General features: G+C 39.7%; 1 protein-coding gene across 1 annotated transcript in view; it reads right to left on the bottom strand.

Annotated features, from left to right (window-relative positions):
• Positions 1–24,001, bottom strand: part of fgfrl1a (fibroblast growth factor receptor like 1a) — a 43,083-nt gene extending 19,082 nt beyond the window's left edge. The window contains exons 1-3 of the mRNA XM_053505481.1: positions 23,511–24,001; positions 23,071–23,168; positions 1,951–2,223 (exon numbers count right to left, since the gene is read on the bottom strand). Of these exons, the coding sequence (XP_053361456.1) occupies positions 1,951–2,223; positions 23,071–23,134 (337 nt within the window). The 5' untranslated portion in view covers positions 23,135–23,168; positions 23,511–24,001. The remainder of the gene's footprint in view (positions 1–1,950; positions 2,224–23,070; positions 23,169–23,510) is intronic.
• Positions 24,002–27,085: the final 3,084 nt, after the last annotated feature.

Raw genomic sequence — 27,085 nt, 5'->3', positions numbered from 1 at the left:
CTTCAATTGACCCTCACAATAGAAAAACAAAGAACCATTCAGTAAGAGTCAGTTCTGTGCATGGAAATGCTTTGTTAATCAAAAAGATCAGAGGAGAACTGCAAGACATCAAACCTTGAGGTGGATATGCTCAAAGATTCTGTACACACAAATAAGCATGTTCCTATTAAAGTGACCATTGAGTGCAAAATTCTAATATAAAGGCAAAATAATAATAATATATATCCATATACCTCTACCCCTAACCTGGTCCTAACTTTTTTTCTTTTTGTGAAGGAGCAATTTTCTTTATACGGACCAGCCAATTATTGACACAAGGTCGAAACTGTCACATATTATTATCATTATGGGACATTTGGTCCGCATAATGAGATACCCCATCCTTCGCCACCCTCCCCACCCATCCTTACACACCCACGTGCACACAATGGTGCTACAAAGACATTATGAAATGAGTTAGAGTTCAAGGGCCCTGGCTAACCAACACGGTGGAGACAATAATGGTGCATCAAAGCCATCCTGGTTCAACATGGGCGCCCAGGCACAGCGGGTGCAGCTGCTCAGCTGAAGTCATCGCCGCAGCTGCCCCCAAAACCTCCGCTCCATTAGGGGCTCTTTGTTGGGGGGCTTAAAAGCCTCAAGTCTCTCAATACAATAAGTTTTAGGTAGGGGCTTATTTTCATTTTGGTAGCTGGTAGCTGAACATTCTATTATCTTCACACAACCTTTTTATTGATTGATTGATTTCTTTTGTTTATTGTTTTATTTCTCATCAGCAATAAAATCAGATTCCTGTTGTAATGGGTTATAAAACATTGTCAATGAAAAGGAAAAGTATTTTTTTAATGTAATGGAACAAAAGGAAGACTTTTAGAAAACGGGACAGAAAGTTTTTCTGCGTAGGCTGCACCATATTACATATTACCAACAGAGAATACTAAAAGATCGCTAATGATATACTGTATCGTGCACCACAAACAGTCTATTCACTAGTGAGGATGTGCTCAATACCCACGATTTATCCCCCTTTTGTCTTACATTACACCAGGCTTATTCGAGAAGAAAATAAAAGGATAATTAACTCAGCCTGGCTAATATAAAACTGACCCTGATAGAGGCCCACGGCAAGGCTCTCCATTTAGACTTGGCACTGCTTTCGATAGACATTTTCCGCTCCCTCAAATTAGACCTTATTCAGTCCAGGAGATAGCACAGATCACTGTAAACCCCCCTAAACAAACCACAGTCCTGTTTATCCTATAGTATTGACTAGATTCTTTGTGTTTGTGATAATTTTATGAGGCTGAAAAATGCCTATTCGTGTTTCAACACCAGGGCTGTCTTTGGAATAAAATGGCATGTTTCAAATCTCTCTCATCAAGGATCAGGGTTCAAGGAGTCAAGAATTCTGAAAGAAGGCTTAGAGGATCACAAGACATGCGCTGGTCCTCTACAGGGAGCGAGGCCTTGATTAACTGAGCAGCAGCCAGTTTGCTCATGTGACACTTTCTTGCTGTTGTTCCAAAACAGAAAAGCTCATCAAGTGGACGTCACACCTGAGCAACAACCATCAAGCTGGACGTAATGATTACAGCAAGCTCGATCGAGTCTTTTAATAATAATTGTGCTTATTAACAGGATTAAGTTAGTTCTGGCTGGCTGAAACAGGGGGGGTTGTGATGAGAAACACGAGATATACAAGTGCACTAAATAATAACATTGACTTTATTTTTCCTTAAAATGGTAATGTTAAAATAAGCTGGAGGGTAAAAGCAGTTCAAAATCTGCCTTTTATTATACCAGAAAAATAACAAAAATGTCTATTAATTAAATTTACAAGGGCCAGATGGCATTCCATTTATGGAAATGTAATGTTATAAGTTTTATTTAAAGAACATAATTTTTATATCATGCACACATACTGTACTATAACACTATCAAAAGACTTACCGATCACAATTAGTGTGTAGTTGATGTTGACGCTGCCGAAACCGTTGGTGGCTTTACAGTTGAAAGTACCAGCATCCTCAGCCTCTACTTCTTTTATGCGCAGTGCTTGATGTGTGACCCTGAAGCGCATCCATCCGCTGTGGATGTTGCGACCATCTTTGCTCCACATGATGAGGGGCGGCGGGTCACCCTCAACTGGACACTGGAGCTTCATGGTGCGTCCGATCCGCACCGTTTGTCTATGCACCACCTTCTCTGAAACACGAGGCGGACCTGAGAACAGATGTCAAACAGATGAGTGTCATTGATTATCGCCTGTTAACAGCTGCAAAATTCCGTAAAATGTCTAGATTAAAAAGGTACTGATTCTTCACTATATAGACAAAAGCACAGCTTTTTTTTCTGTATCTACCTTTACTGTCTCTGACAAATGGCATCAACTAATTTGTTACTCTTCTGGAAACAGTACCCTCTTCTCAGTCTTAACCTACTGTTGACAGATTGCTGCAACCTGAGAATGTCAGTGATGTGGTTAACATAAATATCCAGGACTGCATCGTTAAAACCCCTGCCTGTTTTCATTTTCGAATGCATTACATCCGCGTACACCAACCGGCGCACCAGATCTTACGAGTGTTGAGCTAGGCTTAGTTTTAAGTAGCCTTGGCTCGGCTCAGTGAAAGAGGTTTCCCCTGGCCCACGCACAGCCTTGCTTACTCCCTGTTAAAAAACTCAAGGCAGGAAATTGATAGTGTCACTGTTTATGTCTGCAGGGAAATTGTAACCACAGTCCCTTGTCAGCCAGCCATGTCTTCCTGGCTTGCTGTTCTACGGAGGCAGCGCTGTTTGCGCACTTCTTAGCTGGTGGCTCCTCTGTGGTAATAAAGGTCAAAACCCGTAAATACTGTCTACAGTCGTTGCTCTTAAGGCGGACTGGTGGGGGCGAGGGTCATTTTTAGTGGTTGTTTACACAAGGCTAATGCCTTACTCTGTCTGATACAAGATGTCTAAATGTTTGACAGAAAAACTGTTTTGCACAGGCACGTTTTTGCAAAAGTCATGATTTGGAGAATATTTGAAACTTTAATGCCTAAAGACGGACCTAGAATGAATAAGCAGTAAGCATAATATGCCTTAATATAATATGCTGTGCCTTCTGTTAATTGAAATTGAAATGAAAAATGTCCTGGGAAGATGTTAAAGCAATAATTAGTTGTTTCTAGCATTCGCAATAATTGAAATTCATGTATACGGACAACACACATTAGGAAAGAAAAGAAAAACACTGTAGGGCCCACGGCAAGGTGAGTGAGGCACCGCTAAAGTTAACAAGTGTGACCTGGCCACATCACACTACTGTTTCTCACAGGAGGAAGTGGGTAGCTGACATTTTGACAAATGGAGACTCGGAGTGTGAAAAAGAAATTAGTCACGGGCAAGAATCTGATGTAACCCTCCTCTCCTCTTCTCTCTTTCACTCGGCAAATGGCTTTCTCATCAGACACAAACCTCAAGTAAACCTTCCTGGTGCGCCGTTCCCCCAGATTGAATTCTCATTCTCCCTGGAAGGCTGTACACCCACTCTTGAAGCAGATTTACGAGCATTTTGCTCCCGGCCTTCTGTTCGGGAAAGGCTTGTGGGTCAGACCCAAGGCTTCTCCTCCGTATTGAGGCCCAGGGGCTGACAGCGTGGCGCGTTTCACAGATCAGAGGTGCGCAGATAAAAACAAAAGGCCCCACACTTTCACGATCTGATCCCAATTCTCTTCTTCTGTCTCTGTCCCAGCACAGCGGCGATTAATGGACAAACCAGTGTACAGCTGTCTGGAGCTACCCGTGGCCCTTTTATTCCCCTCGCGAATGGAATGTGAGACAGAAATATCAGGAGTGCATGACAGGATGAAGTTTTTTATGGTGCCAAAGTAAATCAAGCAAATCAATGAGTCTGTGGGGAGATAAACAAATACATCAAACCCAGTCAAATGCTGTATTGTGTATATGTGTATGTGTGGAAGGAATTAAGGTTGAGCAGAGGGGGGAAGAACCGAAGAGCTTAGTCTTTTAAAGGCAATCTGTTTAGTCCATTTAACCTAAACACATTCCCTTCTGCTGCAACCGACTGCGCTACAGCCTGCAGCACAATACATTAGCAGGCGTTTCTTTCCATTTGGCCTTCTGCGCTGGGGATCTGTCTTAAAGATGCAGCCTCCCATATCTCCTTTAGCCTTTTATGGCCTGCTGGCTTAAGGTAGCCAAACTTGCATGTCTGGAATGTCCACTAATGGCAGGAAAAAAGAAAGGCCAGAATCCAGCAAGAGGCCAACATAAGTAGCATTTCACCCTTTCAACTCTGAAACTCAAAGATCCTTGCCAGAACTTTCTATATCTCCTGTAATAAAAGTTTGGCCTTAAAAAAGTCTTAATGTAGCAGTAAGCCAGAAAGATGAAGCTATTTGTTCTAAAAGAAATCTAATGAAAAATATTTTTGTTGGCAACACTGTGATCACCGGAGATACACTGCAGCTCAGAAGTACCTTTGATTAAATGGTCCTTAAAGTACCAGTTTTTTCCCCACGTCCATGAAGATGCATGTGGCAAGGAAGACATCCTTCACCTTGGCTCAAATTCCTCTAGCTTTTCCATCCCCACCAAATAAAATTGCTGTTGGATTGCCAAAAAAAAACTATACTGTCCACAAAATTATTATTATGAAAATATTAAAAGCCACTTTTAATTAGGAATAGGCAATTTGGACTGTTCTGATACCTATCAAAACAAAATAAAGTCACTTTTCTGGTGAACAGAAAGCTCAACAAAAGCTTCTCAGCTAAACTCTTACATAAGAGGTACACACACTCTAACATGCATTACACCGAATCCTGAAGAAGTTACATGCTTGAAGTCTCATCCTAAAGCTGAAGCAATTACAACAAATCTGTGGTGTTTTTCCGTAGGTATGGCATGCACGTCAGGCAAAATGCAAGGGGGAGTGTAAATCAGTTCCACCTATGATTTATGATATGCTTTCAAACCATCTGGATTTGCCTGCTATGATTTCCCAGGCTGACACAATAGGGCTGGGATTACAGGAGCGCTTTTGCATCTGCAACCCTGCATGAAATGAAACCTAAGCTGAAGTGTGTGGGTCAGTAGGGACAAATCACCTTTATGTTTCCTGTTATGATTGTTTCCTTGACGCACATCAGTTGCAGTGTCCGGAGAATTCATGCAACCCATAAGTACTTGTACACTTCAGGCCCTGGTGAGTTTGAGGATTTAAATATGTCCTAAACACCCTGTTCCTTAAGCTTCAGTTACTCCAAATGGTTCACCAATGTGGGCCAAAGGTGGTAAGAAGCCAAAATCAAGTCGGGTGCAAAGAAAACGTCTCCCGAAAAAGTATGCAAGACCGAGTATGTATCTCCCTCCAGGAAGTTTTAGAATGAGTGGTTTTTGGGATGGTTCTGTGAGCCAACAGCTACATGGTCGAATCCCAATTAGACCACCGTAGAGTGCGCCAAGGGTTTGGGCTCTTCTCTTCATACACACTCCATTTCAAATAAATGCAATGCACTAGAGACCAAAACTGGTCATTACAATGAGTGGGACCAGCTATGGTTTATAGGCAGATTAAGACGTCTATTAATCTGACATTTAAAAATGCACTAGTAAAGCAAATGAAAAATGAAAATTATCCTTGTCAGTAGAGAACAAAAATAAACTCGAAAAATACAAATAGTATTTTCTGGATTTCTCTGTAGAGTCTATAATTCCTGGCCTACTGTCATAATATATTAAGAATTATTCCCAAAAATGCATTTTAAGGAACATCAGTACAGATCTTGGTTTATATGAGTCACATTTCTGGGCTTATAAAATGTGTGTGCTCGGTCTCCAGCTCCATCGGAGGAGTCCGTGATTGCTTGCTCTCGTTTTCGCTGTCCTGAGTTGGCTGCCTTTCTGCCATTGCCTCAGGTGACAAGTCCGATTGATAACAATATGCCATTTACACACGCCACACTCAATTCTTCCAGACAGGTAAAAAGCGCCCATTTCCCCTGCTGTCAATAGGTCAATTGCTACCAATTGCTAAGCATGACAGTTAACACTGCCCTGAGGCACATGGCTGGATATGTTTATACTAGCCTCTCTTCTTCAGACACCTTTCTTTGTATTAATGGCTCTTAATGGCAATTAGCTTATAAAAGGTATGTTCATTATCTCAGGCATGTTTTTTCTTCTCTATCAAAACAATACGGGATCTGATTTAAAAAATTAAGATATAATTAAGAGTTTGTTAAATGTCAGAGTAATGCATTGTAGTGAAATATAATTTTCCTTCATTTAGTCAAAGAAGTGAAAAGTCCACATCATTATTGAGACTAATCAGCATAGACCACGCCTCTATTATAAACACTAACCACCACAGGCCATGCCTCCATACCTGAGACTAACCAGCACAGCCTCCATTAGAGAAAATCAAGAAGGGAAAAAAAAAGCTTTATAAAATAAAGGTCTCGAGAAAGGTTTACATAAAAAAGTCTGCAGCTGAAAGATGAACTTCTGAGGCATCCTGAGCTTTAGCACAGACTCCATTGTTACAAAGTGTTTTTTTAAGGCGGTTGAGTGGTGGGAAAAGTGTGGTTTGGCTCGTGGCTCTCTCTGCCACTACTCCTCAGAGGCACACACTGTTCTGGGAATCTCTGGACCAGAAGCCAGTAGCGCTGGGCGCTACGCGGATCAAGTTGCCACGCTGGCCTGTCAGCAAATTCCTCAAAGCTTTTAAAGTTCCATTTGCTTTTTTGGCGTTTTGAGAGGCAGGGGGAATGTATGTGGATTGAGACCACAGATTTACTCATTCTTCTAAAACATTTCTGCGGTATTTCTTACAATGCTAAAAAAGGATGGATGGGTCGTGACTGATAGAGATGCTATTTTGTTAACCAGGTGAAGAGTAGGTTTGGTTTCTACAACTTTGGCTCTGAATCTTACTTATTCTTTTACAAATTTCTCTGTTTAACCAAGAGGTTCAGTAGTGATGCAAGTTTCCCTGTAGACATGCAAAGCCAGACAATACGTCATGCATGCCTGAAGGAGGGTGTTAAGTCATATAATTGTGTTTACATGAACACACATAGACTCATGAATGCATCCCACTAATCAACTGAGGGAAAAAGGAAACAAGGCAAAGCTGATTATCCTTCGTTTGACTCCTGGCTACAGATCTTCTGCTCAGCAGCCGGAATCTCACTTTTCTCACAAAATCAGACGTATACCTTGTAGATAGTAAAAAACAATTAGTACTGTGGCATGCATTTCTGAATACACTTACAAAGCCTACAAAAAAAAATCCCAACATTAGGGATGTAACCAAATACAAATACATTGTTTAGAAAGAACACACAGAATTCAAATATAAAATACAAAGCTATAAATAAGGATATAAACCGGAAAAAGCTTACCGGAAAGTTTACAAAGCATCATAACAATAATATCTTTTGATTTTTTACAGACATAAACAAACAAATATCTTCTGGTTGAGTCCACATCCACTTTGAGTTTAAATCCAAATACAGATACAGAAATATTGGCAGCATTAAACAGACAGTGGCTTTAAACCAACAGATTTTCTAAATGGTTATGTGTCAAGCTGCACAATTAATTACATAAAAATCAAAACTACAAATATGGACCTGTACAGTTATTTAATCGCAGAAGGCTAACACACGGTATGCGCCAACATATGTGCAAAAACAGTACTGAGACTCGGACGCGCATGTGCGTTTGTCAACAAGGCATAGCTCCAGACACACGTGTTCCCTGTAGTCAAAGGGAAGTTGTGTTGTGCATTTGTTGTTGAAAAGGTCTCTCGAAGGAGGAAAAAGTAGCCATAGTTGAGTATTATTTCCGCTCATACTGAAGTGGTCATGAATGGGGACCGAGTTTAAAAAAGGTGGCAGAACATTTCCTTCCCATACCCGTACTACTACCTTGATCTTACATCCCTGATGCCTACTTGTGGGGAACATTAAAGGAGAGTGTGTTCAACTGTGAGGATCCGCAAAGAACCGTGCCTGCGTTACGTTACTAAACCGTCTCCTTTTGCAGGAGTCTGCAGCAACTTTTGCTCTGGGAATCCGGGTTGAGAACAATAGGAACACGGTCTACAGCGAAGCAGTGCACATACACTTCTAACTGCTACATTACACATCCCATGGTAAATCAACACACTAATAGTATGTATGTTAGTTTCTTTCAGAAAAAATAAACTCACAAGTAACAACAAGGTCATTTCAGTGCTGTATATTTTGATGCAATCTGTATTACAACCTTTTAGTCCTAAAATTATGAAGAGGATTTTAAAAATATATTTAATAAATAAGTAAATAAATCATTTATGCTTTTGAGGTGATAAATAAAAATTAAGAAATATTCTCTTAATGAGATCATTGGTGCCATTATTTGTTGTTAGTTAGGATAAATACATTTAAATAAAAAATGGGCCAGGGGTAGCTCAGTGGTTAAGGCAATGGACTATGGTTCAGAAGATCCCAGGTTCAAACCCCACAACCACCAAGTTGCCACTGTTGGGCCCTTGAGCAAGGCCCTTAACCATCAACTGCTCAGATGTGTAATGAAAAAAAAAAAAAAATGTAAGTCGCTCTGGATAAGAGCGTCTGCCAAATGCCTAAATGTAAATGTAAATAAAAAATGGTGCATTTAATAGTTACATATTACAGTTTAAATCACAATCACAGTATGAGTCAAAATAATCTCAATGTGATTTTTTTTTAAATAAATCATGCAGCCAGAGTTTAAAGCTGTGCTTAATTTTAAAATTATTAACAAAGCACAAATGAATCCCATACCGTGACCGTTGTCCACAGCGGTCAAAAAAACAAACAGCAAAAAAAAAACTAACCATTTAATTCTTGTGACAGCTGTAATTATGATTTTAATAAGAATATTGAGACCAAAGTGTATTAATAACATTCTCAAATTTTGTAAATAATAATAAGAACATAATAATAAGAACAATTTATTTCATGGAACAAAGCAATATTTATTATGAAGTCATTTATTCTTCAAAACTTGTTGGATCAGAAGACTGCAGCACTCTCACTCACTCACTCACTCACTCATTCACCGCTTCCTAAAGATCATGTACAGATATTGGCCACAAAAGTTCGCAATTCACTTGTAAATAGACACCCTTGGCTTTAGAAAATGTCCTGCCACGTATTTGTTCCATCCATTAAATAACCCAGCTGATTCTAATTAGCACAACTCTTTAGCCAGTTAGACTTGAACTAATTAGTGACATCACCTGTTTTGTGCAAAAGGAGACCGATGATACATGGCATATGATGACTTAATACTTTCAGCCAACATTGTAGATTCCTAGGAAAAAAATAATCACACTGTCACAGCATGCATTAGCACTAATCACTTCTGACTGGCATCTCTTCTGATCTACGCCTAACCCACAAGCCGTGACGTCTAGAGTGAGCACAAATATATATGAAACACAGCTTTATGGTATGTTTTAACGTGTACGGTGTATAATATAACACTTGTTTTAAAACAGACAGAAAATCAGATTCCAAAACTGATTAAAAATCAGTCCAATATAAGCTTTTGAAATGAAAATGTCATGCAGGAAACGTACGTTCTGCTATGTGTTAGAGTAATAGAACTTGTTAAGAAAATGAAAGACCTGTCCTGACATCATCAAAGCTACCAACCTGACTTAGTCCAGATTTCCTTTATCCTAAAAGACGTAAACTTTTGTTCTATCTTGCATAATAGACACAGGTTCGCTGGAAACAAAGAATCATCTGTTCTTCCAAATTAACTCTGACCATAAACGTCTTGTACAGCACCTGTGTTTTTTTGGTAAGAATGTGAATTAAATAAATAAATAAATAAATAAATAAATAAGACGTTATAAGGTCTGGGCTGCGGTGCACAGTGTGAAGCCATGAAAAATAGTTTCAAAGGCATTGTTTTTTACGCTGACAAGCCAAGAACCTAGAGGAGTTTTTTAATGGACAACATACCTGCAGAGGTAATAAAGATTTTTACGGGAACTCTATGGATGAGAAACTTGGGTCTGGATGACAATTATCAGGATGTATTGGAGTGAAAATTTAAAAAATAATAAAAATAGGCTGAAACAATAGAGTATTCCCAAATCCACAATCAGTGCTGGAAAACCAGTGGAAAGATGATTTTTTTTAGGGGGCGGATGGGGGTGAACAAAGTGTTAAACAACGCAACTTGGGTTGCTCATGGCTGCTGCAGGGGTTTTATTTTACACTGAAGATCAGAATGATTTAGTGTTGATACAGGAGCGACGTTCACGTTGAGCGGACTCAACGATAGTGGCGTCAGAGATGAGGATTTTGACTCGGGTAAGAGAAATTCCAGCGTTCTAGCCTGGACGGTGTGTGTGTGTGTACGGTTGTTAAGTTTTATCTCTGGTTTGTACAAGTGAGAACAAAATGGACAAAAGAACTCTGTTAAGGCAGTACACGCAAACTGCAGAGGAAACGTCCTCCTATCATGTAAATATACTATGTCAGTGAAACACGTGTGCATGTGAGCCCTTTGGCAGTCCGGAGGCTAATTCCACTCGGCCGCTCAGACAAACAACTCACACAGGCACGGAATGTGGGGCATGAGTCTATCACACACACACACACACACACACATACACATGCTTGTCTGACTATCCTTGTGAAGACCTAAAAATGCAGCTATATAACACTACACCTGACCCTAAATAAATCTCTTTAAAAAAAATTAAAAAAAGAAAGATTTTTATAAAATTATAAAAAAAATTTAAGGCAGGTTTTCCAGTTCCCACAACGCTCAGTTAAAACTGTTTAATATTCCTAACCTTGTCGCTGGTCCCCACCAAAATATAAACACACACACACCATGTCTAGCACACAACAAAAGGCCTATAAATGGTCTCCTGTTGCACCGCAGACTGCACACTCATCTTCCGCATCGCCGTCCTGAACCCTTTTACAACCCTTTTTAAATTCCTAAACTTGTGAACCTTTACAGTATCGTTAGCAACAACTCTGTTCGAAATCAGGACGACGGCGATGAATAGCAGGGCTCACGTGGCCTGTAGTTGCCTTTCGTTTAATTTATGGCTTGAGGTTATGACAGGGGTCAAGGTGAGGATTAGGATAAATGGCAGAAAAACGGGAGCGATGACAAGAGTTTGGAGGAGCCGGAAAAAGTCTTTAAGTAGATGCCGTGTGCTAATGGAAAAAGAAAAGCTAAGAGTGGACGCCATGTGTCAGTGCACTCAAATTTCAAAACGGGTAAATGTCATGACAGAGAGACAGAGAGAGAGAGACAGAGACAGAAAGGGAGAAACTGGCAGATGAAATGTATATTAAAAGCTAAACTACGACAACGAACAAACAGTCTGGCATGCCGAACGCAGGTCATATCTCCAAGCTAATGTTTAACCGCAGCTGCCTCCTGTGCGCTGATAAAAACTGGTGTGTGTTCGGCTGCTCACGCTCCTTATCTGGCGTGCACACCGTTACGTCTCGTCCTGATAGGTGGCTAGCACCTGCAATAGCTCTCTATTGTAATCAACTGTCAATATTTGATTACTCGACACCCTGCGTTTGCCCTGCGCAAATTAAACACAGGTTAAGTGGAAGGCCTCAGCTGCTTATACAGCGGGGCTTTATCTGTGCTTAAGTAACAACCTTGAGATAAACACATGTTTGTTTGTGCCAAAGTTTCTTGAGGAGGTACGTGATAAGACTGTGATACTCAAGGTCTCAAGGTCCGTATTTGGAAAATAAGGAAACAACAAGGAAGCTATTATATGATAATGCAAAATCAAGACATCCTTACACCACTTGGTGAGTTTTCTTTTCTTTTCTTTTTTTTTAAACTCCAACGCAGTTGTAAGCATTTATATTAACATTTGTATACCTTACAGCAAAGGAGATAAAAACCTTCTAGGAAGAAAATAGCACCCAAATTAAAGTAAACAATAATCCGTTCAAGCTAATAATAGCATTTTAAGAAAACAATGACCTTTTTACCACAAAGTGTCTTACTGTCTTATCCAGCCAATAACTGATGTATAACACAATACATCAAGAGGACACCCTATTCGCACATTTTACTTATGTTCCGGTCATTAGCGTGGAATAAACCATTAATAATCGAGACGTGTAATCTGCTATGATAGAGAATCCATGTGACTGCAGTGTTTAACTTTAGGATGCGTGCCTCATCTACAGTATCTCTGTAACATGTTTTAATAAAAAAAAATATATATATATATATATATATATATATATATATATATAAATTATGGCGTATTCTTGCCATCCTAAAAGTCATAAAAAAATAAATAAAAAAAAAACATGGGTTAGCTTTTTTTATATAAAATTTGCTAATATTACACAACTGAATATATAATTACATAAGCTAGCATTAATTCCATAGTAGCAAAATACATAACTTATATTGGATATTTACATCATATTTCACTATACTGCCTGGTCAACAAAAATCATTTTAAAAGAATCATATTAATACCCTGCTTCAACCAAATTAAGCAATAAAATAACTGGAATTGGGTTAATACAACTATGCAACGTGCAACGCATTGTAAAGGCCAGAATGCATAGTGTTGAACCATCAATTTCTCGGTGATGTTCCATCATAAATAAATAAATAAATAAATAAAAACTTGAAAGAAAAAATTATCTGAGCTATGTGTAATAGTAAAAGTAAGGGGATTTCCATACGCACACAATATAATGAGCACTCACAGGTTTGGGACTAAACAACTCATCAGAAAAAAAGGGCTTGAATTTGCTGGAGGGCTGTACAAGCCTCTGTGCGGCAGTGTTATGATCTGGTGTCAGTCAGCTGATGATCTGAATGTACTGAATGACCAGGTTATCACATCTGTTAAGCGTTTTTTCCCTCCCCTGATAGCACAGGCATAATCCAGGACTAAAATTGTGAAAGAGTGGTTCTGGGAGCATGTGGAATCATTTTCAAAGCTAAAGGCACTTAAAGAAACTTTTGGAGTGTATGGCTGTTTTTTTTTGTTTATTTTCTAGGCTGCGTAGATAGTCAGCAGAACTTGGTTAAGAAAAATGGGGTAGTTACTTATAATATAAATACATTTGATAAAATGTACTTTCACATTAAATCATTCATTGAGAAAAACTTGAATATGTTGTAAAGTAGCCCATTTTTACCCTTGTGGGTTTTTTTTTAGCATTCATTTTTTTTATCTTTACTTATGACAAGGTACGTTCAGTTATTACTGAATAAGATTTTAAAACACTATCAAGACTTAAAAAAAAAAATTCCCACCCTTGTATATTCTTATTGTTGTTGTGAATGTGAGGGGCATGTGAAGCACAGCCGGGGGCAATTTGGGTTTCTAATTTTGTTCCAGTGGTGAAACTCACAACCCACCATTATCAAAGTGATTATGTCTATAATTAATGTCAAACTGGAATGTAATAGCAATTTTTAATAAAATGAATGGAAAAACTAACACAAAAATAAAGAACTGTCATCTGGATTACCAGCCAAATTACATAACAAGGCTAATATTTTTCCGAATTACTTCGTAAAATTAATCTGTCCTGAGGGCAGGCGAATATTTTTCCCCTCCCATGAAAGTGTTAGAGAACCGCTGTCCTGTTTTAATCCTGAGAAACTCTTGCAGCTAAAGCTGCTGCACTGCAGGCCTCGATGACTTTGGGGCAACTATTAAAAACGCATTCCCTCCTTAACAATAGGCAGCTAGTCATGACCCGACAACTTAATCCAATACAATTAGCCTTAGCCTTCAATGCTACCTCGGGCTAGACTGGAGAAAGTGATTTGCTGCTGCACGTAAGACTTTTAGCTGCCATTCATGCCCTCTGCCGGAATCTTTCTTCTTTCTCTTTTCTTTATCCTGCTCCTTTACTCCTTTGCTCTTTCAGCCTCCCACATTCCATGCCGTGCCTCAGCCATGACTAACTCAATTTGCTCTGCGCAGGTCTCTGTCAGAAAAGGTTTCGTCCACACGTTCCAGAGACGACTGCTGGAGACCAAAGACACGCTGTGCAGAGCTGGCTGGTGGAAACAAACGGACATCTAATCCCGAGGTATAATGTTGACTGGGACATTTGGTCATCCAGACTTGAATTTGTAACTAAAGTTATTAGCCTGGTCATGGGGAGGGCCGGGGAACGTTTAAGCATAAGCTCTTGAAATCACAAGTTGGCAGCTGTGGATAGAGCGATGACGTCTTGACACTTGGGCTGTACGCCAGGTGCAACCTTGCATATGTTCCTAATGCACGCTATAAAATGTTTAGAGGCCTAGTGTTATTTTTATTTAAAAAATGGGAAGCGGGTAATGGCAAGGTGATGCATTCATGTTTTTGGGGAAGGCATTTACAGCCCAAGGTTTCTGTAAGTGGCCCGGGATACGTGAGGTACCTGGATAAAATTACACATGTAGCTCCTCCATCAGAGCTCCGCCTGCCCCTTCAAACACCAACCCCCCCTCGTTTCGCCTCGTATTCATTGTGGCGCCACAGGAGAAGAATACCCTGACCCGAGAGCCAAGGCCAGGCCCTACAAAGTGTCCATTGAAAGTCGCACCACTCACGTGGCTTAGCAATCCTGCAAGATCGTCTCCAATGAATCAGTCGTCATGGCACTTGTACCTGTCAGTGCATGCTGAATGTTGCCCTTTTTACAGTCGTTCACCCTCCTGCAGCCGTCAAACCGGGGGTCACACGTTCACTCTTCTTTCACTCTTCTGTCCCTACAACCTATCGCTTTCTTGTCTCCCTTTCCTCTCGAAGTATGATGATCATGTCTGAGCAAGTGAGCCAGGAAATGGCTAAGTCCTTATATTTAAAAGTCACCTAGTGGTAAAATGGAACTGGGCCATATCAATGTCTCCGTCAAGTCTTTGACTTGCATTTGCTGAGTTTACGGTTTTGTTCACTGTTTGTACCTTGTGGCCATAATCCGTAACCTCAGTTCTAGTTTTCATGTTCATATTTGTACCTCGTGGGTTTAAAATGTGTGCACTCTACTTTAATAAACCATAATCTGCAGTTCCGTCCTGACTCTCATTCATATGCGACAGGCCGCATATCCCATTTTGATTAACCTAAAAAAGTGTGAAACCATGGACTATATTCTGGAATATATATATGTTTATATTTTTAGCAGGATTTACTAGCAGTCTAATATAGCATTATCAATCTAAATCATCTCACTGCATCTGTAAGCAACACAATTTTTTATGTCGAAACAACAAAATTGGTGTACTTTACACTCTTTATGATCATCATTCCAAAAAAAAAAAAAAGAAACACAAGCCATCTTGCTTTTTACTCCTGTACTAATTCAAGCAAACTGACAGTTTTGTCAGGTACGTTTATTCTCATGTCATCCCCTAGAAAGAAAAAACCCAAGGAGAGACTTCTTTTCAAATAAAGTTGAACGTGTATCGCACATGCCTGTACAGTTGTGTTTTAGCAGACAATGAATCTGAGGTTGCATAATTGACACTGGCACGTGTTGGAAGAGCGCTCATCTCATCTCAGGCCAGATCTTTCATGGGGATGAGAGACATACTAAAGTCAGCAGCAGATGAGGACTCCCACAGGTGCAAGTGCATTCATTCCGGAGCTTTCTTTCCCGGCACTGGCGGATAGAAAAGACTGCACGATTTCTGCGGATGCCATTTGTGTGGTGTGTGTGTTTCCCATGGCCAAAGTATAAGCTCCGTGTTTGTGGACTGGTAAAGCTGAGCCAGTGCCAGAACTATGCGGCTCTCACACTCATGCTTGCCATCTCGTCGGATTCCCAGGGGCCCGAGCCACTCCCACAACTCTCACACACTTTACACATTCCAACTGCTGGGCTCTGACCTCAACAGCTGGCTATGCTTTTCAATGGGACGACAGAGGAAAAAAAAATAAAAGGGACTGACAGTTGTGGTCCGCCATGCCTCACCGTGACCAGTACTAAAAATGAAAAAAAATAATAATAATAATCAAACAAACAAATAAATAAACAAATTAATGAATAAACAGCCCTGATTCAGAGCTTTAAGTGTTAAACAGAAAAGCATTTTTCAAAGAAAGACACCATTAAAACAATTACAAACAGGTGGCTTGGCATTGTTAGCGCACGTATACATGCATGAAAAAGGAAAAACACCTGGTGGACAGAAAAGTAGTTTTCAACCCTCTGTTTTGTGATGCCTGGAAATCTGCACCAGATGATCAAGGTTAATCAGCATTGCTATGCATGTAGTCTGAGGACGTACGGAGATCCTATGGCCTTGAAAAGCATATGCCTGTAATAGACGAATAATCGCATCATGGGGTTTATGACAAAAACCACGTAAAAGACATCGCGGTATCACCAGGGGCAGCAGATTACGCTTCCGAAAACATGGAGCGGGTAGTCGAGAGGGCATGACACAAGCGCTCCCCGGAGCTGATACCAAAAGACAGGTATGAGTGTGTAGTAACCGAATCTTCTAAAGCACAAATCCTGCAGAAGGTTTAACTGGGGTGTATGTAAAATGTGTGGGAAAAATCTTACATCTTAAATGTAACCGGCATCAGCCACTAGAGCCAAAATAATTCAAAAATTTAAATTTTATAATCCAAGCATTCAAATAATACGGATATCATTTAAACACATTCGGTAACACTTCGGCTGTTTACTAACATCATAGTTAAAACCACAGAAGGTTCTTCTTACTGTTAAGGCATTCAAAATTATCTATCTGCCTAGATTAAACTCAATCAATTCAGTTCAATAACAACAGTTAGTTCTGACCGAGTGATCTGATTGGACGAGACGCTTTCCACCAGTGGTGATATACGACATATCCCCTGATCAAGGACACTACTTGGTGTGTGGAATAAGTTATTGTACCCCCTTCATTTTGCACTAGCTTTCCGTTTAATGCTATTTGAGGTTCAACCGTAAAAGGCTCCCAAGTGCTTTTAAAGATATCTACTGCTTAATTTGGTTAACTGGTTAATTTCTTAATAAACTCTTTCCGCAATCGTGTTTTCAATCTATTTAGTTGACGTCCTCTCCCACAACTGTTTGGCTCTTGCTGTGTGTTTTCCTTTTTGTTCCAAGTAACTAAATGAAAGTTGAAGCACATATATCAAATGCAGATAGCGCTTTTTTTTTTTTTCACTGCAACTTTGGCTTACAACAGCAACTCACAGCTGCATTTGTGTCTCAATTAAATAAAACCACAACGGACGTTTTCATATAAAGGCCTGACATGTTTTCACAAAGACAAATCGACAAGTTGCCGAAGTCCTTTTTGTTGAACACTTGCTGCATATATTTTTTCCAGCAGAGGCCTGGAAGTCATATAGTTGAGTCCAAAGGCCCATCTGATCCAAGATCCAAAGAAGAAGAAAAAAAAAAAACCTTTGTGAACGACTGTGTGTCAACAGGGAGTGCGTTAAGGGGGAAGCAAGTGTAAGAGGTAAAGACCATCAATCATGTGCGTGCCTTGTTTTGTTTAAGGCTGGCGTGGCATTCCCTCTCTCTCTACCTCTCTCTCTCTCTCACTGCTGAGCACTCCACCAGCACATGACATATACACAGCTGCTGGAAGCGAGCAGGCCCTGACACAAACTGACATGCCGAATCCCAAAGAAAACAAGAAAAGCTGTCTCCAGTTGGACGATGCCTTTTCAACATCTCATTTGTATCTCACCCAAAAGAACAGCTGGGAAAGCGGGGGCGGGAGGAGGATGCGAGAGAGCGAGAGAACGATAGAAGCGAAAAGACGTCGATATCAGAAAACCAGAACACACAGGCGTACGCCAGGGGAGATCTGACATGTTATTGTAAGACCTCTGGTGAAGGGTCAGGCATGTGACCTAACCTGGCCCACTCTCTGGTTGTCTGCTCTGACCTATGACCTCTTCTGCAGAGGACTGGCCAAACACAGACCACCAGCCCACAACAATGAGCCATTGACACGTCAGGGCTTAACAGCAATTCCTGTATGATGGTAAAGAAGAGAGAGCCAGTGAGTGAGGCGGAGGAATGTTTGTAAGTAAGAGCTGAGGAGTTGCTGTGTGATTCTCAAACGCTCGTAAACTCTGTAACGGCTCATATGGAAAACATCGGTCTGTAGAGTTTTTTTTATTATGCATTCATTTGCAATTCTAGTTATTTTTTTGATGATTTATTAATAGTCGTTTATTCTTGTGTTTATTTGTTTTTCTGTTGTTGTTTTTTTTTCATTTCTCACCACATCAAAACTATTACGAAGAACAATAGCATCACTGTTTCTTCCACACTTTCTGAAAATTAAACTGATTTATTGTCGCACAAGTCATTGCATAACAATCACAATCACAATATGGACCTGTGCAATATACACGTAGTCTGGAATTTTTACAATAAATTAAATTTTTGTTTATCCTTTATAAATATTTTTGAAATAATAAATACACATTAGCAAACTTCCTCTTAATGTCATCATTTGTGCCATTAAGTCTAGATAAAAATCACAGTTTTTTAGCAATATTTTTTCTTTTGGTGAAATCGTGCTCAAGCTGAACCGTGACAAAAAAGATTTAGTAAAATATTCTGACAAGCCGCCTGTCTTTCTTCTGAGAGAGAACACCCCCCGGAGAGCAACATGATCCGGTACCAGCATCATTCCATCATGAGGCAACAAGTCCGGCGGAGGAAGCCTTCATCTGTTCAAAAGTCCTGACGGACCTCCATCAGCCATCAAAAGACCTCGCCATATGTCTCGCCTCCTATCACTTCCACTCAGGCTCTCTTTTAATGGCTGCTTAAAGCTCGTGCCCCACGCGGCCTGTACTTCCATTTATTCCAAACGACTTCCCAAACTCATAATCGTCACAGTCTTATCTGTCTCCTGTTGCGGTGTTTTTTCCGCAAAACCTCGGTGTAGCAAACGAGATTTCTATCTGTTAATGTTTTTCCGCTTCATTACTGAAGAATGTCCCTTGCAGTCTATTGCTAATGAGAGTAGGTGCCACAAACACAGCCCTTATGTAAACAGCATTTGGCCTCTCTATAACTGCTTTATTGGGGCCAATTTACAACAGCCTTTCCTATTGCCTTCCTTACCAAGTTTCACATTTTTCTCTCAACTTCCTAGTCATACCGGGGGATCTTGACACGCTCTACTTTCACCCGCTCATTTGCATTATATAGCAGTGATTTCCTTAGTGCTCAATGGTGCGAGAAACGCATTAGTGCTTTAACGCAATATTTCTTTTGAAAAGAATTCCCATTTTCGTTTCTTGTATTTACTGCAATAACATTTCTAGCTTAGCTTTTCTTAAATCGTTACTACTGACTAGTAGATTTATAGCGACAAATCTGTACTTTAATCACGTAAACCTCTGTAGAGTATAACATTACCAGGCTGAGACAAGTCACTACTTTGTCAGACTGGAAATGAAAAATGTAAAGCGCAAAACTTAATGCTCAGCTTTCTAGATCACATTGTTTTGACAAACCTTAAACCTTCAAGCAAAGCTGGAGATAAATGAGGCCTGCCAAGTATGACACCATGTTTCTTAAACACGCTTAAATGAACTCCCCCCCCCGACTTTTCTCTGGTGCTAAACAGTCGAGAGGAGAAAACGAAGAGAGAGAGAGAGAGAGAGAGAGAGAGAGAGCGCGAGTGAGAGAAAGAGAGAGAGAAAGGGAGGGAGGGAAAGTGAAAGGTCGGAAATAGGGGTGAACAAATGTCTACCTCTGTGTCAGGCTTTCACCATTTCACTCTATTTATTTATTCATTTCAATTCTTCGTATTTCTTTTTTTTCCCTTTTTTGTCCGTCCCATTTGAGCATGATCTGCACGACTGAAAGTTTATTTATTTGATTGAGTGCTCTGCTAAGCCTGTGATTTGTATCTCCTTAAAACATTTGCTTCAAGGGTGGTCGAGATCAGTGTAAACAAAACAACTGGCGCCTTCGAACACGCTCGAAATCTCTCGTTCGGTTTCTCACCCCTGCCCTCTGGCTCTTTCTGTGTGGGGAAAATTAATGACTGCATGTCTGGCCTCAAATTCTGAATAGAAACTGGGCTTTAAATGATTACCAACACAGCGTGTAAGACTGTCACAACACAAACAAGCTCAGATTGAAACATGTCCTGCTTTAAAAACTTCGCCTCGAAACGATGCTCGATTTATTGCGGTGTGAACAAATTGCTAGAATTCCATGTGGGTCTTTTAAACATGCTTCTGGGGTGTTTGGCCAAAATGTGACTCAGTTGGGATTTGGATACACACACTGCGCACGCAAACTCACGCTAACAGGAATAGCCAGTGGATAGAGTCAGAGTCTAATTCGTCCTGCTTGAGGATGCTTGAGTCCGGAAGCGTTGCGTAAGCTGAACGTTTTTTTCGTGAGCTTCTAACGGGAGCCGGGAGCGAACCGAGCTTCCGCGTGCGAACGGAAAATGTTAGTCATCTGCAACGATGTGCATCAGTGTTCATGTAGCAGCAATAAATTTGAATAAAATGAATCATTTAATCAAAAGCTTGGCAACAATGCTTGACAGTACAAGGGTTTGTTTTCACCAAGCAACCCAGTCACGTGGTTAGTGATGCAAACGCCCTACAGGAGACGAATTAAAAGAAAGAAATAACCTTTATAACATGCTAATCGGGAGAGATGGAGGGTAAAAAAGTTACATATGGCGATTCTGACACTAAAATCTTTTTTTTATATTCAATTTTTATATTTATATATGTTTGCATTTTTGACGTTTATATGTTGCAGGTCCTCTATAATCCTACAGGTTTAAACTAGAAACTATTGACACATTGGCAGGCAGCACAGCATCCTGTGTGAATAGAAATCGAATCTGCTCCTAGGTATCGTGATAATCTTGTATCTGGTCTTCCCTGGTGAATTCCATTCATACTAATCAGCCTCCAGTTATATGATTTGCATGTAACAAAAGAACTAATAGCCAAACCACAGCTTATAATAAAATACTGGCCAATGATTTCCTTTCCCTTATTCTGTATTAATGCACATAACCACTACTTAAACCGCCACATGACTGAGCTTAGACTTGAACCTTGACCTAGTAAATCTCTAATATTAAGACACGTAGCCAGGCCATTCATTAAGTTTTAGAAAAACTTTAGAAAAAAAGAATTATAGCTAATGCGTTATAATGTGCATTAAGTCAGACTTAGCTTTAGATTTAAAGTTACAACAAACAGATGCTGATATTAACTATGATTATGTGTCAAATTAAACCTTTACTTTAAGTCAATTCATCTTGTATACCCCTTGTCCAGTGTACAGGATAACGAAGGCCTGGAGCCTATCCCAGGAGACTTTGGGCATGAGGTGTAGTCCACCTTCGACAAGTTGACAGTCCATTGCAGGGCACACGCACACACATTATCGGCAATTTAGGAACGCTTATTACCCTAATGTGCATGTCTTTCGACTGTGGGAGGAAACCAGAGTACCCGGAGGAAACCCACCATGCACAGGGAGAAAATGCAACCTCCCTGCACACAGACTCAAGGCAGGAATCGAACCCTCGACCCTGGAGTTGCAAGGCCACAGTGCTAACCACTAATCGTTTTCTTGCTTTTCTTGTTAACAAATTTAAATAAAAAAAAAGTCCAGTAAAGATTTGAGCCTCTGTGCAATATAGGAACTGTTCTATATAAGCCTAATCTAATGCCTTCCGGTTCCTTTGCTTGACAGTGTAAGAATTTGTGAAAACAATAAAACCAAAAATATGAAGGAATTGAGGATTGCAAGATCTTCCATATTCTCACATCTGTTTCCCAGGGCAACATGGCCACCATTTGGTTGGTGCATCAAGTGATAAACAAGCAGACTTTTGTCTGTTTAGTTCTTTTCCCATCTCCATATCAAATACAAAATATCAAAGGTGCCCACGGGTACGTGCTATGATACGATCAGGGCAACAAGTCGCAGCTGATTTACAAGCCTATCTGTCCAGAACCTATGGTAAACAAACATAACTGCTTAATCTAATCACAAAGCATGTGACATTTTTGTTTATTTTAGAAGATGCATCCCGGTGAAGACTGTGGCGCTATGACCGTGAATGCCACATTGTTCTGGGACGCAGATGCAATCTACTCTTTTTCTCTCTCTCTCTCTCTTTCTGCTCCTTCCTTAGACCCCCCCCCCCCCTTCCTGACCCCTCCATCTCTCCTCTTCCAGTCTCGGCGACAGGCTGTTGAGTCTGAGACGTATGCTAAGGGCAAAAAAAGAGAGAGAGGCTCGGCTGCTCACGCTTCACCTACAGCCCTGATGGAGTGGAGTCACTGAGCTGTGCTATCTCCCCATCAGCAGCCTGGGCCTGCATTCAGCCACCACTGAATGGAAACGATGGCTTGTTCGAATGCAGAAGAGAGAAAGAGAGAGAGAAAAAAAAAGAAAAGCCGGACGGAGACTGGCTAATGTGAGAGGATCGCATTCTGTGAAACAAAGCCAGTGACGGCCTTTTGAAGGCCTCACGGCTCCAAACCTGGTCTTGACCTCCAGAGACAGGTTCAAGGAAACCTGCATGGTTGAATTTCAATGTAGTGAACTCACAGGGGTAAGACTCTAGGACTCTCTTTTTTCTTTTCTTTTGCTTTTCAGAACTATTAAAGACAGACAAATTCAAAAAGTAACAAAGCAAAAGTTTCAATTTAATGAACTTTTAAAATTGGACCTTGTGAACAAAATAAAAATATTTAAATCTTGCGAATAAGGAAAGCTTTTTTTTTTAAACAGCTGTCTAATATATAAGTTTTTAACGATTTAGTGTCAGAATATTTTTTTCCTTTCTAGAACTTTTCGTTAGTTTTCTTTACTCAATACTTCTCACATTCAACACAACTGAAATACACTACAATTCGACTTTAAACAACACAACACATGACCATGAGCTTGCTTTTCTATTTGTGACTTTTAGAAACTCCAAATTCTAGAAGTCGAGGAGCGTTCAATAGTCGGCCAAACTCAGGCTGTAAAGATGTTTTAGACGAAAAAAGATTTTTTTACTCACCCCGAGCACAATTTGTCATGTAAATAACATCAAAAAGAGCAAGAACAATCCACAGAAGCTCCATGATGTCTGTAGGAAAGACCTTAGGTTTCTTGAATCTGTGTGAAATAGCATGAGTGAGAAAAAAGAAAAGTGCTCTTGTTAATAGCTAATGCAGGGTGTACTTTATGGCAGTTCCACTCAAGATAATGACTTGTACCAGATTTTTTAAAGAAGCATTTTTAAAATAACAATATTAACGTTATAGTGTCGTTATAACAAGCTTGACTAAAAGATTTAGAGGAATTTATTAACAACAAGGGATTAGACTTTAGGAGAACGAATGCAAGTAAATATTAAACTTTTCTGATACAAAAACAGGCATTTCTGTTCCAAAGGAAAAAAAGTTAACTAAAAATAACTATAAATAAATAAACAAAATAAAAATTAAAAAGACCTACCAAGTGTAGAGAAAATTCACGAATTTCTTCCTTAATGCTGATAAAATCTCAGGCTCACATCTTTCCAGGCAAATGAAGTTTGGTGTGTTCAGGATTTACTGCCAGGACAAGTATCCCCCCAAAAAATAAAAAAAATCCAAGCAACAAAATAATCCAAAGTTAAAGCGCCTTCTTGTCGCGCGTGAGCACCAACAGAACAACCACTTTGTAGCCCTTTTTAATGTAAATAAACCACGCGCTGATATTTTTGGCTGTCAGTCCCGCGCGCACGGTAACCGGAGGCTACAAGCATGCAGTTCACTCCTGGCAAAACGTCGATCCAAACTTTCCTCTACTTTCGTTCTGTCTTCTCCTGAAAACTAAAAAAAAACCCTAATAACTGCGATAACCACTCTCCCGTACAAACGGTAAGAGTTAGCACGAGACCGCTCTAACTGAACTTACCGTTAACTGCTTATTTAGCCCTGCAGCAGCACGAGCTCTCCCGTCACACTGCATTGTAAAGTCCGCGCGATGCCCCGCCCCGCGGCCAACTTTTAACCAATCAGAGCGCTGCGATTTATAAACACGTTATTTATAGTCGGTAGTAGAGTATGACCGAATCCCGAATCACTTCCTATTGCAAAAGTGATGCACTGCACAGCCTTAAATCACATCTTTTACTTTTTACACTGTATGTGTAAGGACAAATAGATTGCACACTGTTAAAGTTGATTTTCCATTAATTACTTTACAAGTAATTATTTATATACAGATGCACAGGGGGATAGAGAGAGAGAGAGAGAGAGAGAGAGACCTTGCATCACCACCTTGTACCTCCATGGTCGGGGTTCGATTTCTGAGTTTATATGGTCTCTGAGAGCCAGTTTCATTATGGTGCTTGATGGGTTTTTGCAAATGCACATGACAATACTGTTCTTGCAAGAACTATTTCAAAAAGACTGACCACGGTGTCTTAAAATAACAACTGACTATTGTTGTTGTTACATAATTACCTAATTCCATATGAGTTATTTCATAGTTTTATATATAAAACTATGAAATAACTCATATGGAATTAGGTATGCAGAGGTCTAGTTATTTCCACTCACATGCACAGTCACACACACTACAGACAATTTGGAAACATCAGTTAGTCTAATCTGCATGTTTTAGAACTGTAGGAGGAAACTGGAGAACCCGAAGCGAACCCACCAAGCACAAGGAGAACATGCAAACTCCATGCACACAGCCCTGGTGTGGGACTTGAACCCAGGACCTGGACGTGCAAAATAGACACTTTAACAGTTTTTATCTATGCCCTTTTTTAAACCTTGAAATGAATTATAGCAGCAATGTGTAGTATTATGTTTCCTCTTAAGATGTCAGAAGTCGCACCATTGTTTAATTGTGTATACATTTTTTTGGCTGACTCTATATGTATAGTCCTGAGACACACCTCATTTGTTTTTAGCATTGTACTTTTGGGAAATTTAACTGTTGCACCTGTTTTTGTTTTTTTTTTGTCTAAAAAGTGATTGCTTATATAATATGCTGCTTTCTTTTATGGCATATAAATATTTTTCATCTTTCAATTTTGTGGTGAAATACTGTTGTTTGAAAATTAGAAAAGTTTTTGTACTGATTAAAAACAGTCATAAAATTAAACTAAATTAATCAATAACAAAGTTTGCACTAAAAAAAAACAGGCTGCCTAAGACAGTCTTTCCTTCCCCCCCCCTCTAGCATAAATTCATAAAATTAATTTAAACTTAAGGTGTCACATGAGTAAAAGCTTCAGGACTTAACAGCTTGATGGCTCCAATAAATACAAATATAATCACTGTATACATTTCAGTATACAAACATAATATTTGAATAAATAATGTCATATATTGTCGCCTTGCAACCCAGGGTCCGGGTTCGATTCCCGACCAGGCTCAATTCCCGGCTCCGGCATGGAGTTTGCATGTTCTCCCAGTGCTCGGTGGGTTTCCTCCCACAGTCCAAAGATTTGTAGGTCAGGCTGATTGGCGTTCCCAAATTGCCTGTATGAGTGTATGTGTGTGCCCTGTGATAGATTGGCATCCTGTCCATGGCGCACCCTGCCTCGTGCCTTAAGCCTCCTGGGATAGGCTCCAGGTCCCTGCAACCCTGAATACAGGATAAAGCGATATAGAAGATGAGTACCACACAATTTTTTTTACACGAGGGCCCGTACACACTGTGACAGCATAGGGATAATGCTGTAGAGCTTGGGCCCTAATAAATATGTGTATTTAGGCATGCAACACAAGCAGAAAAAAAAATCATTGTGTGAAACAAAGAATTTTAGCTAGTTTTTTAGAAGTATTATAAGTTTTCTTTTTCTGTTCATCCCTATTACACCTTACTGTAATACATTAGAAGAAAAAAAAAACATGTAAAGATGGTAGGAGTGGAACTTTGGATTTATTTTGCCAAAACACACACCGCCATCTTGTGGAGATTCCAAGTATATACATGGCTGCCTGCCAAAGGTGCATGTTCAAGGATCAAAGGGAAGGTTCAGCCTGAAACACATTAAAAGTATTTACATTGGAACATTTGTGGTGCAGATGGAAATACTGGCAGTAATTTGTTGATTAGTCTGTATTTGTAGTTTGTTCCTGTGATAAATTAGCACTTCTGTGCTGCATCGATGCCACAGGACACTGCTAGTGCAATTACAGCAGCATTTAACAAAGATTTTCACTAAATTTATGAGGTAGTGATGGTGAGATGAAGCCTCATTTGCGTGTCGAGGATTTCCAGCCAAACGTTTTACCAAAAGGTTCATTTAATGAAGCCTCATTTAAAGGCTCGTTATACTGACATCTAGTGGACAAACCTCGTGTAGCAAGCGGCACAATAAATATGGACATGCAGCTTGAAGTAATATTGCATTCATCACTGACAGTTATGTCAGGTGTGTGTACAGTATGTTGCTTAAAAGTACACTGTTTAAAAGCAAATGTTTATGCACACAATCACCCTCTGAATCTTTGAGAATAAATGAAGATCTTGACGTGAACGAATCAGAAATCCTTAACTTTCTTTCCATTTCTTTTTTAAATTATGAACATGAACACAATCAAGTCACTGTTTTGAATCCTTAAACAGATGATAAATATAATTTGCCATTCATTGATGGAAAGAAAAAAAATGAAAGATAAAAAAACTAGATACAATAACACGAGTTTATGAGATAGTGAGGTCATTAATATATATAAACCAAAAGTTTTTGATTTTTACTTTCTTCATATATTGGATAAGTAAAAAAGATTTAGTTTTCCTGAATCCTCATTTATGAATAAAAATCTCCAATATATTGATTGACAGCAGTGACACTCCATGTGGCCGAGCCTTTTCTTAAACCAGCTCAACACAAATCCGTCTCAGGGAAGAAACAAGGGCAAGATGACCACCTTCTTAATTTACCAGTTTGCAATGAGGTTCAATACCATACTGGTAAGTGATTCAACATAAAGTTGAGAGAAACATTGACCTCAAACTGCAAAACAGCTATTCAACAATTGTTCTGTAATACAGTATCAAAGAGACTCAACTGTGTTGAC

The sequence above is a fragment of the Clarias gariepinus genome, chromosome 10 (genome assembly GCF_024256425.1).
Source record: "Clarias gariepinus isolate MV-2021 ecotype Netherlands chromosome 10, CGAR_prim_01v2, whole genome shotgun sequence".
NCBI classification, from domain to species: Eukaryota; Metazoa; Chordata; class Actinopteri; order Siluriformes; family Clariidae; genus Clarias; species Clarias gariepinus.
Note: the sequence above shows the minus strand (reverse complement) of the source record. Positions and strands in the feature narration are given on the sequence as shown.